Raw genomic sequence first — 17,902 nt, 5'->3', positions numbered from 1 at the left:
AACTAGGCGTGAACATAGAGGTGTGTGCTAGAAACGTCACATGTAAGTGTCATAAGTGGGTGGCAACAAAAGCAGAATCTTGCAATATCAGCAGAAATCTGAGGCCTGGATGCGTGCGCAGCTGCATGACGTGTGCATGACGTATGACTGGAGGGTGCAGGAGACTTGACATTTACACTAGCGGAAAGAGACAGAAGTCTGGCATGTCAGATCAACTTGTACCACTATCATATCTGATATCTGATGTTTAGGAACCATATTATCTGGAAGGGAAGGTCTCTGGGGCAGAAGCTATTCTATACTGACTGTGAGTGTGTGTATAAGCGTCTAAGTGTCTGCATGAAATGCGAGGGGGGCATGGGCCTTCCATGGTAACAGAGGCTATGAATTACTTGCACGGAGACAGTGAGGCCGGGCCCTTTGCTCTGCAGCTGGGGGGATGTTTACTTAAACTAGTAGGCAGGAATGCATTTTCGAGGAGCGGAACAGATAATGCGAAGGTTGAATACAGTCTTGGCAGGCAGCAGGCTGTGCTAAGCGCCGAGGGCCGCGCAGGGAGTAAGGCAGAGGTCACGGGTACAGAGGCAGCCCAGGCTGGGGCGTTCGGAGTCAGAAGACAGAAAAAGGCTCGATGGCAGAATTCGGGGCCTGCTTCGCCAGAGCTGAAAAACGTGTAAAGTATACCACTAAAAGACGTTGGCATAGCATACTTAGGAACTGAATATTCAACCCGTTCATGGCGGGTCTGAAAGAGGACATGTTAACGTTGGACGCAAATGTATTTGCGTCTTTATAGCTGGCACAGGAGGGAAGTTACATGCACTTTAAACTCGTACATGGAGACGGTGGGGTACACGTTAGGGAACATTTCTTGACCATAAAATTTATATTTCCTCAGTCTGCTGGTGTAATTCGAGGACTTTGGGGAATTTTCATGCTACACTTGTCATTTGAAATTCCATTAATTATGCAACTGCAGCACTTCGCCTAATTACAAGGCACTTACTGTAAACATTTACCCCGAATGCACCATTCCACCGTCTTTTGCTGTGCTCTTGTTTTTTTGTACTTTTTATTAGCATGAAATGCATAAAAAATGGATGCAAAAACGCATTTTGTGCTAAAATATGGCGCTTAATGACATTTGTGTTTCGCGTATTTACACTTAATTTTGTTGATATTTCGCATAATTACTAGAAACCAAATTATGTGAATTTTACACAATTCTAGTATTTAACAGTCAGGTATACCTCATCCAGCACGAAAATCTCTGAGAGGTCTGACCAGTTTTCAGAAGACTTGTCCCACTCCGCATGGGTGGAAGAGAATAGGGCAGATCCCTTTTCGGCACTTTGGGCATCTCAGACGTGCACCATTCCCTTCTCTTGCTAGAAAGAAAGAAATGTGACAGGAGAAATTAAAAGGAATTCGGGGGGCTGTGCCTCTACCTCATTAAAATAAATAAATAAACAAATTAATTAAATAATACCCAAAAAATCTGTTTCCTACCTAAAGGAGAAATATGCTTTGAAGGCTGCAGTGATGCTTCTCCTTAAACCGAACATCGATTAGTCCTACTACAATAAAAGGATTCTATGTCTTGCTATTGTTTATCATTTCAGCGGCCCTTTTTCAAGTTACACTTATTACCTCAGTGGCGTAATTTCTGGTACTTTCTGTCTATTTAGATGAAAAACTGCTGAAATTACATGTACAAGCAAAACATATCTTCATACGTCTTAATAGAAATTGATTGCGATGCTAGGGAAAGTAACTGTGGTTTAACAGAGCATTTTACTTGAAGCAGATGTGTTAATAAACATCCATTCACATATTTATTACCACAGTGCAGAGGTCAAAGTCGATGTAATTACAGCTTTCATCTTTGCAGAGGAAAATCAACATTGGCTAATACCAACAAGACCTATAGAATGGTATTTATGTTGCCTCATGGATGTTACCACTTGTGTCCTGGTTCTTGTTAAAGTTATTTATTTAAAAGTACTGCCAATTTAATCATTTTGTCCACCATAAGCGTGGAAGGGTATGCTCAGATCTGAGTCCCTTGCTCACTGCACCATCAAGATTCAAGCAAGCCGGGCCGAAGACGGCTGTAATGCCAGAAGCCGGTCCCCGGAAGCTTGTTTCCTTTCCAGTAAAAGAATTGGCTTGGTAGTTTGGTCTGCCCTGTTCCCATGATGCACTGGGCCAGGGACAGACTAATTTGCATGTAGCCAGGTTCTGAGCTGGGATGGTGCAGTGAGTTAAACGGTGATGGATCAAGCCCTGATCTGTTGACTGGGTATGAGTGTTCTGCTTAATTCAGAGACTCTGTCCATCACCACCCCTTTTCTGAATCGTTTTGTCCACCATAAGCGTGGAAGGGTATGCTCAGATGTGAGTCCCTTGCTCACTGCACCATCAGGATTCAAGCAAGCCGGGCCGAAGACGGCTGTAATGCCAGAAACTGGTCCCCGGAAGCTTGTTTACTTTCCAGTAAAAGAATTGGCTTGGTAGTTTGGTCTGCCCTGTTCCCATGATGCACTGGGCCAGGGACAGACTAATTTGCATGTAGCCAGGTTCTGAGCTGGGATGGTGCAGTGAGCTAAAAAACGGTGATGGATCAAGCCCTGATCTGTTGACTGGGTAGGAGTGTTCTGCTTAATTCAGAGACTCTGTCCATCACCACCCCCTTTTCTGAATCGTTTTGTCCACCATAAGCGTGGAAGGGTATGCTCAGATGTGAGTCCCTTGCTCACTGCACCATCAGGATTCAAGCAAGCCGGGCCGAAGACGGCTGTAATGCCAGAAACCAGTCCCCGGAAGCTCGTTTCGTTTCCAGTAAAAGAATTGGCTTGGTAGTTTGGTCTGCCCTGTTCCCATGATGCACTGGGCCAGGGACAGACTAATTTGCATGTAGCCAGGTTCTGAGCTGGGATGGTGCAGTGAGCTAAAAAACGGTGATGGATCTAGCCCTGATCTGTTGACTGGGTAGGAGTGTTCTGCTTAATTCAGAGACTTTGTCCATCACCACCCCCTTTTCTGAATCGTTTTGTCCACCATAAGTGTGGAAGGGTATGCTCAGATGTGAGTCCCTTGCTCACTGCACCATCAGGATTCAAGCAAGCCGGGCCGAAGACGGCTGTAATGCCAGAAACCGGTCCCCGGAAGCTTGTTTTCTTTCCAGTAAAAGAATTGGCTTGGTAGTTTGGTCTGCCCTGTTCCCATGATGCACTGGGCGTGGGACAGACTAATTTGCATGTAGCCAGGTTCTTAGCTGGGATGGTGCAGTGAGCTAAGAAACGGTGATGGATCAAGCCCTGATCTGTTGACTGGGTAGGAGTGTTCTGCTTAATTCAGAGACTCTGTCCATCACCACCCCCTTTTCTGAATCGTTTTGTCCACCATAAGCGTGGAAGGGTATGCTCAGATGTGAGTCCCTTGCTCACTGCACCATCAGGATTCAAGCAAGCCGGGCCGAAGACGGCTGTAATGCCAGAAACCGGTCCCCGGAAGCTTGTTTTCTTTCCAGTAAAAGAATTGGCTTGGTAGTTTGGTCTGCCCTGTTCCCATGATGCACTGGGCGTGGGACAGACTAATTTGCATGTAGCCAGGTTCTTAGCTGGGATGGTGCAGTGAGCTAAAAAACGGTGATGGATCAAGCCCTGATCTGTTGACTGGGTAGGAGTGTTCTGCTTAATTCAGAGACTCTGTCCATCACCACCCCCTTTTCTGAATCGTTTTGTCCACCATAAGCGTGGAAGGGTATGCTCAGATGTGAGTCCCTTTCTCACTGCACCATCAGGATTCAAGCAAGCCGGGCCGAAGACGGCTGTAATGCCAGAAACCGGTCCCCGGAAGCTTGTTTCCTTTCCAGTAAAAGAATTGGCTTGGTAGTTTGGTCTGCCCTGTTCCCATGATGCACTGGGCCAGGGACAGACTAATTTGCATGTAGCCAGGTTCTGAGCTGGGATGGTGCAGTGAGCTAAAAAACGGTGATGGATCAAGCCCTGATCTGTTGACTGGGTAGGAGTGTTCTGCTTAATTCAGAGACTCTGTCCATCACCACCCCCTTTTCTGAATCGTTTTGTCCACCATAAGCGTGGAAGGGTATGCTCAGATGTGAGTCCCTTGCTCACTGCACCATCAGGATTCAAGCAAGCCGGGCCAAAGACGGCTGTAATGCCAGAAACCGGTCCCCGGAAGCTTGTTTCCTTTCCAGTAAAAGAATTGGCTTGGTAGTTTGGTCTGCCCTGTTCCCATGATGCACTGGGCCAGGGACAGACTAATTTGCATGTAGCCAGGTTCTGAGCTGGGATGGTGCAGTGAGCTAAAAAACAGTGATGGATCAAGCACTGATCTGTTGACTGGGTAGGAGTGTTCTGCTTAATTCAGAGACTCTGTCCATCACCACCCCCTTTTCTGAATCGTTTTGTCCACCATAAGCGTGGAAGGGTATGCTCAGATGTGAGTCCCTTGCTCACTGCACCATCAGGATTCAAGCAAGCCGGGTCAAAGATGGCTGTAATGCCAGAAACCGGTCCCTGGAAGCTTGTTTCCTTTCCAGTAAAAGAATTGGCTTGGTAGTTTGGTCTGCCCTGTTCCCATGATGCACTGGGCCAGGGACAGACTAATTTGCATGTAGCCAGGTTCTGAGCTGGGATGGTGCAGTGAGCTAAAAAACGGTGATGGATCAAGCACTGATCTGTTGACTGGGTAGGAGTGTTCTGCTTAATTCAGAGACTCTGTCCATCACCACCCCCTTTTCTGAATCGTTTTGTCCACCATAAGCGTGGAAGGGTATGCTCAGATGTGAGTCCCTTGCTCACTGCACCATCAGGATTCAAGCAAGCCGGGCCGAAGACGGCTGTAATGCCAGAAACCGGTCCCCGGAAGCTTGTTTCCTTTCCAGTAAAAGAATTGGCTTGGTAGTTGGGTCTGCCCTGTTCCCATGATGTACTGGGCCAGGGACAGACTAATTTGCATGTAGCCAGGTTCTGAGCTGGGATGGTGCAGTGAGCTAAATAACGGTGATGGATCAAGCCCTGATCTGTTGACTGGGTAGGAGTGTTCTGCTTAATTCAGAGACTCTGTCCATCACCACCCCCTTTTCTGAATCGCCAATTTAAAAACAGCATTCTTAAAACATATATACAGATCCAAAAAGAGTAATATCTTATTTGATTCCATAATTAATATATGTGAGTGATACCATCACCCATCTGAGGCTGCCCACTCCACATCACACTGCACATCAGTAGCTATTCTTTATATATATATTGTATGTTTGGGTGCTTTTATTGTTCAAAATATAAAATGCAGTGGTCGAAAAATCCGTATTTCAGTGAAGACTAAAATATGGGAAATAGTTCATGTTTTTCTCTGAAATTCGAATTTCGTCATCATAATAACGGCGCCCAACCCTCTCTGCATAGCTTTACCGATGTCTGGATTACTAATTTATGCGGCATGGGAGACCAAATAACGTGGAAAGGCTTTTGGAATATTGTGTCAAAAATTTGCAAATTATGTGACACATTCTCTGGAGTATTATTTTCATCAATGTGAACTAGAAAAAACATGTTTGTGAAATCTGAAAATTATGCACATCTTGCTGCAAATTATACAGCAAATGTAGTAAATCCATAATTGGGTGATAAACACCACATTCACAGAATTGGCCATTGTTAACTACCCCAAAATAACCATGTGATATAAAAAAAAATACATAACCGGTAACGTGTAATATACTCCTATTTTGCCATCTTGATGTTATTGTGACTTTTACAAACCACTCAGCCTTCTTACTCACTATGTATGATGTCACCAGAAACCACTGATGGCAATGTTGGCCCATACTACAGTTACCTACTATGTATACTCTCTCTCGATCTCTCCCTCTCTTTATATGAAATACCATGCGCCAACTGGTTTTGACAAAAATTTTATTTCCCAAAAGCTTGCAAGCCCCCCAGAACCATTATGGTTGAAGATGTCTGCAGAATTTGTAATTCCGTAGGGAATAGAGGGATTTCAGTCTACTCCTATTTAGCCCCTATATGGCATACAATGTGCCTGCTTTAGAAGTGTCAGTGTTTGCGAATGGTGGGCCGGACAGCAGCAGAAATGGTGTTAATGACGCATGTTATTCCAATAGAAATACATTTCTAAATGTTTTACGTAGTTTTGATGCATTCACGATCCTTTCCTCTCGTCTTCTGTAGCTGCCTTGAGAAACCAGATGGTACAGCCTACTGCAAGTGTGCTGCCGGCTTCAAGGGAAATGGCACACTCTGTACAGGCAAGTATGGCACGCCTTCCTAACTTTCAAAAATGTGTGTTCAGTTGAAGAGGTCCTTTGCGAAAACAATACATAGATTTTATGAAAAAAAGATCTGTGAAAATAAATGTTATGATTTATTGATTTTGCAATGATCTTGATACTTAGGGCCTGATTACGATTTTGCCGGATAGGGTTACTCCATCACAAATGTGACGGATATCATGTCTGCCAAATGACAATTTGGCAGAGACTTTTTTTTGCAGTTTTATATAGCGTCAACCCACCCAAAAATATTGGAGTGCTTGACATTTGCGCCAGATGCTTTTTTTATGTGCAGTTTTATATAGCGCCAACCCCCACCTGAAAGTATTGGAACACTTAACATTTACATTAGCACCAGTTAATTTACACAAGGACACGTTCATTTTTGTAGGCACGGCGAGAGTAAGTGAGTTGCCCCACGTTGTCTCCGGAAAAATCAAAGAGGCCTCCCCTTCAAAAGAGATGCCGCTATGTAAAATCACGCCAGTACAGTCACAACATGGGACAAAATCCTCCCACGTAATTATGGTCCTAATAAGAGATCACAGGGTTATAACAGAGCCAATCTAGGTAAGACACGTGTGTTGTGTCTGCCAAAGCCACTTCAGTAGTCCGAGATGAAAACTTCCAGGCGGCTCCACAGGATTGATTGGATACTGGTTTGGAATTATCACCGACATCACGTTTACGCCATCTGTGGCCCCGCCTGACAGCTACCTTTATTCTAGTGCGACAGAACTTTCTGTGTTGATTGACTTGTGTCCCACCGGGTTGAATTATCACCGGTTCAGGGAGTACACTTAGCTTGGATTTGACCATACAGCCCTGAAGAGTCATAGACCACTGTCTCTCTGATGAAACACGTGTCGGCTGGCTGCTTTGTTAACAACCAATTAAAGAATAGCAAGATATCTCCGTTGGATTTTGCACCACTTGTTTTCTATTTACATTTGCATTGCTTGTTCTAATACTGTATGTGTGCACCGGATTGTTGATATATCTCCTTAATTTTACTTTTCGGGAGATATGTAAGATTAAAAAACACCCAGATATATGATAAAATCCCTTGTATGCACATCACATATTGCCTTTTCATAAAGTGCTGCACAACGCGTGTGGAGATTTGATATCCCACATATTATTTGCACAATTATATATGTAGTGGTAAAACACCTTATATTATGCGATTACCACATTAGTGGCAAGATAGAATAGCATTAGAGCTTTATAAATCATCTTTCAATATCATCTGCAAGCTCCAGTGGTAAATCTGGAGATAACAATGTATAAAGGCATGCTAAACCTGTGGCCGCCCCACATGTCACGCGTCATGTTACTGCTCAATTTTCAAATGTGTCCTGTCGACATGTTATTTCCACTATCTGGTATACCGCCTGGTTTAGCACGGAATGTACTGTATTGTGTTTCAGCTTTGTGATGTTGAAAATTCCATTTTGCTTTAGTGCACTCTATGTTATAACATTTTGCGAAGTTAAATATTGGTCTTTCCCTCTTATTGAGATATTGTGCAGTCTCCAAAGCAGGTGCTTTATCCCTCTGAACTACCTTACCATTAGTAAGCTCTTAACTGCTTGCTGATACTCAGCTCTTTTTCCTTCAATGTAATGGTTTAATCGCCTGATCTCTTTGACAAATGTAGGGTGGCGGAGGTCTAGTGCTTCATAAACCCTACACACAATTAGGAGCTGGAAATATTAAAACAAATGATTGCCTTCATTCTAGTATTGTGTTATAGAACTCTGACTGCTACCACCTGACTCATTTCACATGCTTGGGGGACCAGTCACTACTGGAGGCTGAGTTGAACCATGTTCACTAGGAGGTTGAAGTCTTACAGAAGAGTGTTTATTCACTGAGAGCCGCTATGTGCCCCACAGACCAACACAAGTTTTGAAAGCGATGAAGGCCTTGCTCTTCACCAGTAGTCAAAACACATTTCCTATCATGTAGGTGCTTCTGTGGTATTTATTTGCATATACGATCTATTTTTATGCTGCACACACCATCTATAAATTACATTACCCTACCAGGTCATACTTACCCACATATTATAGAAAAGCCTGCAAAGAATCCACCACTCGACTTTGCACCAGACCCCAACTCTGTGGTTGAACATATGGAGCTTTTTAAGTAGTAGTTAAGTTTTTCAAAACATTGAGGGCTAGCACCCCACTTTGAAAGTTGTTCCATAGACACCGAGAGCACTAGTCATCAGCTGACTTGCCACCTCAGTGGCACCATAAGGTAAAGATCTAGTTAAAGCAGGTATTCCCAAGGCTTGGTCTTCCTCATTAGACGTATTCATGGAACCCCACACTTCATTCACTGATGGCTGTTCTCTCTGGGCACCACAGATTTACCTTTGTATTAAGCTCTGTATATAAGTATTTAATAATGAAGCACGCAATGTACTGTTGCCTATGTCCGAGGACGTTAAGATGCATCTCAGTTTGCATTTTGAACTGCATTCAACTTGTGCATTTTTTTGATTGCAGCGATAGATGCTTGTGAAGATAATAATGGAAGCTGCTCAGCCTACGCAGCATGTAAGAGAACAACCCCAGGCAACCGAGTGTGTCTCTGCAACCCTGGGTACGAAGGGGATGGAGTTGTGTGCCTAGGTAAGAGTCTATGTCCTACATGTGTGCAAACAAAGTGAACCCACATCCAAACCATATGGTGGACAACAACAGCCAAAGAAAGTCACTTCTACAGGCTAACAAACATTTTTGAAGAAAGATTTATTTAGTGTTTTATAGTGTTTTATATAGCACAAACGTGACCCGCAAGGGTGTCAGAGCGCTTAACAGAGATTTAGCGGTTCTGATTGAGGCAATAGCAAGCATCATAATAAACGTACGAGTTAAGAACACTCCAAAACAGTGTCATGGAAACATATCTGAGACGTGAAAGAATACTTCGAATTACAAACTTTCCTTTTTATCAGCAAAGGAAAGTTTGCTGAGCTCTCTCCTCAGTAGCTTAACTTGATAGGGGACCCTGGATGAGGTTGTATAGCTCCCAATGCGTTTCATTAAGGAAGTCTTTAGAGGCCCTCTGAGTATAGGTTCGTAAGGACCCAAATATGATCAATAGTCACATGATTAGGTGATTCCACTGTAGTGAGTTATGGAAGGAATTTACCCATTAGGAAAATCTTAGCATCCTTCTTGATTTTTTAATTAGGACGGCAGTCTTCTAATGTTTGTCTATATCGAGTTCCAGATTCTGGGTGCAGCAACCGACAAAGCTCTGTTGCATGTTTTCTTCTTCAGAAAGAACTGTGGTTTTAGTATAAGATCTTGTGTGCCTCGGGCGTACCTGCCTCCTCCGGATATGACTACTTTCTGAGCTAGATACGCCAGTTTCTTTGAGTGTAGCGCCTTATGAGGGATACAGGCCAGTTTGAGTTGTATTCTTGCTTCTTATGGTAGCCAGTTCAGACCTTTTAGGTGTGTAGAGATGTGATCAAATTTTCTAGCGTCAGTTATGACCCTTGCAGCTGCGTTGAGACAGGCTTTTAGCAGAGCTGTGAGATCTTGAGCTGGCCAAATACAGTTGTACATCCTTATTCGCTCCTCACTATTATCAAAGCCTGAAGTGGTATTTTGTGGTCGGACGTTTCTAGGAATCGTTTCAGTTTTCTAAGACAATTCAGATGGAACCGGCGTTTTTAGCCAACAAGTTGATGTGGGTTCGCATTTTCAGGTTCTTGTCCAGCGTTATTCCTAGTGATTTGGCTAAATCCACTAAGATCGGGGTTCAGTTCAGCATGGTGATCAGTTTAGCTCATTCCTTTATTTCCGAAGAGATTTTGGAGGGAGGGAAATTAGTAAGAATTCCGATTTATTTGCGTGTTTAGTTTAAGCTGATTACTTGTTAGTCAATGAGTGGTCATCTTTAGTGTGACATTCATTGACTTGATCTCCTCCAGTGATTAAACTTTAATGTAAATCGGTGTGTTATGAGGATATATATGAAAATATGAAACAGGATGTTGGTGTGTCAGAGTCTTTCAGCCAGAGGTTCCATCAAGAGGTTAAAGAGAGTTGGGGAAAGAGTTGATCCTTAAAGTACTCCGATCTTAATAGGGGTTGGCGATGTTAGCTTCTGATCTACTAAAAACCTTTGAGTTCTGTTCTCCAATAAAGAATCAAGCCATTTGAGGACAAATCTCTGCATTCCTATCCTGTTTCCGAGTTGATCAAGCAATTGATCATGGTTTACAGCCTCGAAGGCAGACGAAAGGTCCAGCTGAATTAAGAGACAAGTTTTGTCTTAGTCTAGAGCTTGCAAGGCATCATCCACTGTATGAAGTATTGTAGTTTCCGTACTATGGTCTGGTCTGAAACCCGATTGGCAGCCGTCTAGTAGAATACATTTAGAGATGTGTTGGCTCAGTTGCTGATGCTCACATTTTTCTACCACTTTTGCTAATAACGGAATATTCGACACTGGCCTGAAATTATTTGGGTCAGCAGTGTTTGATGTCAGTTTCTTTATCATGGGGATGATTTGCCTAGTTTTTAAGCAGTCTGGTATGGAGCCTTGAGACAAAGAAGTGTTGATTATCACAGTCCAGATGGGGGTAACAAATTGGTTTGTTGTCTTTGAGAATTTTGAAGAAAGAGGATCATTGAAGTGGTTATTTGGTTCTGTAGGTGAGAGGATTTTTGAGATGTCATTGTTGTCATATAACTTGAAGGAAGACCATTGAGCTTTATTTTTGGGCCCTACTTGGAGGGAGTGTGTAGGTTCATCAATTTGTGAAGTCGACAGGGAAGGTAGGTTAATAGTGGATGTTCTAAGGTCACTTTCCAATGAATTGACTTTGTCTGTGAAGAAAGACAACAATTCCTCACAGCTGATTAGGGTTTTGCAGCTTCTCTAGAGGATTTGGCAAATTTATTTGACTATAGTTTTACCATTTCAAAGAGTTTACTTGGTCTATTTTAAGCGTCCTCCAGTTCCAATCTAAAGAATCATTTTTTTATTTGAGAATGCTTTTGTTTTATGCGTTTCTGGTCTTTCTTAGCAGTTTTAGTTAGGGGGATGATAGGTGCTGTCTCCATTTCTGTTCAGTTAGTCTCAGATCTCTCCTTTCCTCGTTCAGGGAACTGCTAAACCAAGGATTTTTGTCTCTATCCCTGATTCTTTTCAGTTTTAGAGGAGCAACTGAATCAATTATGTCTGACATCATTGTATTGTTGTGGGCCGTAAGTTAACTGACTTTTGTTATTTTAGAGGGTGGGGGTAGATCCTTCTCTCAATATGCAGCCAGTTTCTCAAAGTCTAGGCCTTTTGTATCTCTAATCTATCTCTTTAGTTTGACATATTGTGTAGCTCTTTCCTTTATTACTCCTGGAATTTGGAAGGTAATATAATGGTGGTCAGACCAATCGCATGTAGAAATTGAGATTAAGTTGACTGCCTTTTCCTTAGAGATGATCCAGTCTAGCGTAGATCCTTTGCTGTGAGTTAGGAGAGTGCTAGGAATTCTTGAAATATATCTACCTGGCTATCATTCAGATCATCCCAGTGAATATTCAAGTCCCCCAGGAATATAGCATTAGATTGGGGGGAACAGTTTGCAGTGATGATTTTCATGGTGATGGATATTTACAACAAATCTTTTACACCGCATGGAATCACAACGCGGTTGTTATAATGACCACGTTGTGATTCCGCATACCTTTACTCCGCAAGTCGGAACAACGACTTGCAGAGGGGGGGGGGGTGTTGGATTTAAAATCCAACATCTTCCCTAGTGTCCGCACTGACTGGAGTTGGAATAGTAAATTATACTATCCAAGTTCCAGCATCCCCCTCCGCAAGTCGTTGTTCCGACTTGCGGACTAAAGGTATGGACAGCCACTACCGCCTCTCAGTCCTCTTCACCCACTTCCAGGGCAGGAACAGAAAGCACTCAGGCTTCCAGGCACCCCTAAGCCAATAACAACGCTGCAATGCAGCATTGTGCTTGGTCTGAGCGCCGTTGTTCGGTGCTCAAGTGGAGACAGGAGGCCTGGGCATGTTCTCAACACAGGCTGTAATGCAGCCTGGAGGGAGGACATGCAAAGTGCTTATGACGGTTTATCCGGCCTGAGAGGGCCAGAAACACCGTCATGTGCACTGCAGAGAGTGAAAAACACTCCTCCTTCAGCTCCTCTGTCAGATCCTAGCCCCACCGCGCCCCTACCCAGCGGAGCAACTAAGGAAAAATAAAATGATAATAAAAATGAGTGATTATCATTTTATTATTCCTTTTTGACCTGCTCAGTGGGGCGAGGCTCCTTTGCCTTACTGGAGGAGCCGCCCCTTGTTGCTCACCTCTAAACTTAGGATCAGCTTTCATGGGCGTATCACCCCACACCCCGACTCTTGCTATCAAAGTTTGGTGTGCACCCAGTGGCTTGCTAACAAACAGCATGCAGGAGCCATAACTCCTTCTGTTAGGAAGGGGAGTGCCATTATGCTCTTTTAGCCAATCATCCAGATGTTCCTGCTGAAATGGACCTTCCTAGTTGTGATTAATTCAATGCCATTTCCATGTGAGAAGAAATTGCTCATATGGTTGTGGTACAGCGTTGAATGAAAAATATCGTCAACTGGGAACCTACCAGCTGAGCTCGACACTAAGCAGTCACGGACGACCTGCATATGTATAAGGACAAAGGCTACACCGTGATCCTGGTACTACTAGATCTGTCGGCAGCATTCGACACTGTGTCACATACCATCTTAACTGACCGGTTAGCTAACATTGGACTAAAGAACAAAGCCCTCGCCTGGCTAAGGAGCTTCCTATCCAATCGCACCCAGAGTGTCACCATGGGTGCATATCACTCAGAGGAGGTAGAGATTTCGAAAGGGGTACCACAGGGCTCCTGTTTGAGCCCAACTCTTTTCAACATCTACATGGCACCCCTGGCAAGAGTGATGCGCATGTATGGTTTCATCCCAGTGTCATATGCGGATGACACACAGCTCCTCTTCCCTTTCAAAACTCTCTCCACTGAAGTAAAAAGCTCCTTCTCAGCAGGCATGAAGGCTGTAGCACAATGGATGTCCTCCAACTGCCTCCAGTGCAATGTCAGCAAAACAGAAGTCATGTTGTTCGGGGAGGCCAAAATGCTGTGGACTCCTGACTGGTGACCTGGGAGCAGTTCCCGAACCTAAACAGGTCGTTAAAAATCTAGGGATTCGTCTAGATCAAGACCTATCGCTTAAGCAGCACAGCAACTATGTCATAGGCTCTTGCTTCCACATTATCAGCCTGTTGCACAAAGTTTTCCCCCCTGCTCCCAGACTCCTTCAGGAGAACTCTGGTACAGGCTCTTGCGCTAAGTCGGATCGACTATTGTAACGGCCTATTACTTTCTGCAAATAAAGGTGTGCTGGCTAAGCTCCAAGTAATCCAGAACACGGCGGCCCGCCTAGTCCTGAATGTCCCCCCGAGAACGGCATCTAAACCTCTTCTGGAACAACTGCATTGGCTCTCAATCCGGCAGAGAACGAAGTTTAAAATATGCTGTTTAATACATAAAAGTCTAAACGGACAAGGGCCCGCCTACCTGGAAAATAAATTTACTCCATATGTTCCGACCCGATCTCTCAGATCCAGCGACCACCTTCTCCTACAGATAGAGCTTTGCCACCGTGCCAGAAAGGCCAGGCACGGTGGCAAAGCTCTATCTGTAACGGGACCTTCACTGTGGACCAAACTCCCTTTGTCTCTAGAAAGCAGTTCAAACCCCTGCTGTTCAGAAATCAGATCTAGATCCAGCTGATGTCATTTTTGCTGTCTTTGTTTTCTGGCTCCTAAGCGCAGAGATACTCCAATGGGAGTCGATTCAAGCGCTCTACAAACCCGCAAATAAATAAATAAATAGGCATTAGCTCCCTCAAATATATTTTCCATAATGGGGTATATTAGAAGGCCTAAATCTAGAATTATCACCAGTTTGACATTATGGTGATACATCCTAGGATGGCTCTGGTGTCTTTCTGACTGTACTCAAATGACAAGCAGAGGCTTGACGTCCTCACGGGTAGGTAAATGCTCTCTCTCACAGCAGTTAATGCAATAGAAGCTGAATACCCTTGACTGGTGGTACCTTCTAGGACATCGATAGAGACAAGTGTCAGTCTGCTGCTGAGTGTTGGCTCGTATGGATAAGATTGCTGTGTTTGTCATTCCCATACTTGTTTATGATCATGCAAAGACGAAGACCACAATTGTTTCCAGTCTTACTGCACGTTTTATGACACAGAGTACAAGATGCAAGATGTACCTGTTCGATCTGTACAAAAAGAAAATCCACGTTGCAGGTTGTTCTTGGTTAGAAGGAGAGAATACATCAAATTTGTGTCACAGAGGTGGAAATTATGTCCTATCGGTGGTGGCATGGTTGTATTGCTATTTCTTGGGGTCTTGCTCTGCTACGTTTTCCTCTCTGAAGTCTTCTAAACACTGTGTACACCTGAAAATGAATAGATGATGGTATGGGTGGTTGGAAATGGGCAGGTTCCTCCATTCATTGGTACTCTGTATCACTAGGGCTGGTCACAGTAGCAGCAGTGTTCTTCCAGCGTCCTCTTAGGAGGAGGAAAAGCACGCTCTGTCATCATCGCGATCAAAGTACAACTTCATGGGACTCGAATTGGTGGGGGATGGAATGACTGTGGACAGTGGCTACCTATTGCTGTGATCTGAATCCAGCAACTCAGCATGGGCCTGACTTCTTCCTGAGAACTATGCGGACTGAAATATCCATGGACCCTGACCAGATGCAGCATTTGTGGCCTGTCTGACCACAGATCGCTGCTGCACATTTGTACTTGTGCCAGGCAGTTGGTAGAGCTTGGTCTTTGAGGTGGGTCCAGTGGATTTCTTGTGATGACACTGCCCTCTGCCTGGACCCGAGTTTTGCTGCTCAATTTGCAAATGGCTCAATTTATTATGCTTCTTTGAAATACTGATTGCATTGCACCATGTATAGTGCACGCATCTTCAAAACATTCCGTGGCCATGGTATCACATCATTTCAGTGCAATCTTCTGTACAATTTAGATTTAACCCATGATTTCGAGGGCATTTTGGTTTACGTGTCTTTTTGCCTCACACACTACTAATGCTGAGAGTGTGTGGGAGATTGGAAGGCTGTTAATGCGACAGCCACTGACATAAGATTATTTTGTACTGAGGAACAGACATCTGCAGCGAGTTGGATATCTGCAGTCACAGGTGGAACAGAATGATGACATAGCAAGCTGTTGTTTTTACACATTGAGCCACGTCACATCCCAGCCGAGGGACTGTCTTCAATTCTCCTCATTGAGCCACACTTCTCCACACTTCTCCACTGCAGCATTGTGATTGGTGTGAGCACCGCGGATCGGCACTCAGACAGGGAATAGTAGGTTACCGGAAGCTATGTTCCAGAACTTTGGGCCATGTTATCAAGAACAGGCGATAAAATTATTGCCGCTTTATCGGCAGGAAACTGCTGCTAAAGCGGCAATAATGGGCTTGATAATAGGCCATTGTGAATTCCCATAGCAGCCCAGGTTCTGGTGTTAACCTGGGCTGCTATGGGAATTCACAAGGGCATATTATCAAGCCCATTATCGCCGCTTTAGCAGTAGTTTCCTGCTGATAAAAGCGGCGATAATCTATTTCCCTTTCTTGATAATATGGCCCTGTGTCTTCTCTGTGACTACAGTTACCTTATGTATGCTATTGAATTTATTTGTAGAGAACACAGCCTTGAAAAAGCCCTAGGCTTGCATGCCTTGATAGGGGGATACACATGTTAGCTACAAGAGTATTATTCTGGAAGAACAATAAAAACACGGAATCAGAAATACATTCCTTCACAATAGAATTTGTCTTTTAAATTGGAAGGACACTAGATGTGAACGAAATGCTTAATGCATTTAAAAAAATGACAGGTTTGTAGTATAGTCCCAATAGCACCCTGTCATGCAGGACCTACGACGTTTACGGATAACATATACCATGGGTCTGGTGGCAGAATGACTCCGTACACCCCAGCTGCATATGTTAGCCTATGGTTTGCATTAGCTAGCTCACACTATCACTAGAATCTCCTATTATCAGAGAGATTACTTTTTGGCATCCTCAGAACACAATAACCTCAGACTCGTGGAAACAATATATTACTTTTCACCCGGTCACTCGTGCTTGATTGTTTTTGCTCTCAGAGAGATACAGAGAAGAAAACAGTCTGACATGTTTACAATAAGAATTTATTCTACAGTGGTTCTTATCATGTAGAATAAGTGCGCTGTTATGACTGTAACACAGTAGCGGCAATATAGAACCAGCAGTACAGTGAATACGAAGGAATAGTATTGTTCTACCATTTTGCAACAGTCATGAACGCATACATGAATATAAAATGCATTTATAAAATAAAGTGCATACTCCTAAGATGCCTGTCTAGATGTACCTAAGTGTACCTAGCATGTGAGTAGGTGCTATATAGCCTAAGAGCCCATAAGCCTAAGAGCCAAGAACCCCACTTGGCTTTAGTCAAAACCCCATACCTGAATAGTGAGAGTGTGGGACTTCGTCCTGGACTTAAGCTGGATTTCCCGAAAGGAATCTTTAGACCACTGTCAGCTGGAGTGATGGCATGGCGGAGCTGCAGAGTCTCTGGTCAGTATGTCAGCCTTGAAGTCGCAGTTCCCTCCTGCCTTCTGATAGCAAGAAGTGCTGTATTTATACAGTCTATGTACATGTGTTACCCATTGTTCAGTATGAGGATGACGTTGGGGATTAAGCCTTGTGCATCGATGGGAGAGGTGTAGTGTACCTCCTGGAGAGTGTACTCATCAATTATTCATCTGTGCTAAGGTTGACGTCTTAGGAATATCGATTGTGAAAAACCCACCCTCGGCATGGAACTAGGTGTAAGGTTTAGTCCATAAAAGGCTGCAGACCTTATAAGGCGTGATGTCCTTGTAAGGCATTCTGTCCTTATTTGGAGTTATGTCCTTATAAGGCTCGTTCATATGAAATAACGGAAGCTGATGTAGGGAAAGTGTACGATGTCACCTGGACCTATATTACGGTACCGATATGAAATATAACAGGTTGGAATGTCCAGCAGTGGCCCGTGCAGGTAAGAGCGGTGGGGCCAGGTGGGGGGGATTTGGACAGACGCCGATGAGGGGAAATGTATTATTTATTTAATTTTCCCTCATGGTCAACTGTCAAGTCCCCCCCCCCTTCCCACCCCCCCACAACGTGGACCCACCGCTCTTACCTGCACAGGCCAGTCCTGCATATGTCATATGTATTACCCAAAGCATTTGAACTGTCTGTCATACATTTGTTTTTTAGCCAATTTCTCTAGAAATGTGTGCTTTTAAATTCAAAGTTAGGCTCCATTTTCTGAAAAACAAAAGAAAATTGTGTAGCTTGGTGAACCATTAAACCTCGTGCAGTGGTAGAGCAGCAGGTACAATTGTTTGCTTTCGCTTTTGATGATTTTATTAGGCAATGTTCATTGCAGTGCCTTTCATTTT

The 17,902-nt window shown here is 43.8% G+C and overlaps 1 protein-coding gene across 1 annotated transcript in view; it reads left to right on the top strand.

Annotated features, from left to right (window-relative positions):
* The window catches only part of STAB2 (stabilin 2), an 880,852-nt gene that overhangs the window by 562,316 nt on the left and 300,634 nt on the right, over positions 1–17,902 (top strand). The window contains exons 41-42 of the mRNA XM_086919174.1: positions 6,225–6,301; positions 8,842–8,967. Of these exons, the coding sequence (XP_086775300.1) occupies positions 6,225–6,301; positions 8,842–8,967 (203 nt within the window). The remainder of the gene's footprint in view (positions 1–6,224; positions 6,302–8,841; positions 8,968–17,902) is intronic.

The sequence above is a fragment of the Lissotriton vulgaris genome, chromosome 1_1 (genome assembly GCF_964263255.1).
Source record: "Lissotriton vulgaris chromosome 1_1, aLisVul1.2, whole genome shotgun sequence".
NCBI lineage: Eukaryota > Metazoa > Chordata > Amphibia > Caudata > Salamandridae > Lissotriton > Lissotriton vulgaris.
Note: the sequence above shows the minus strand (reverse complement) of the source record. Positions and strands in the feature narration are given on the sequence as shown.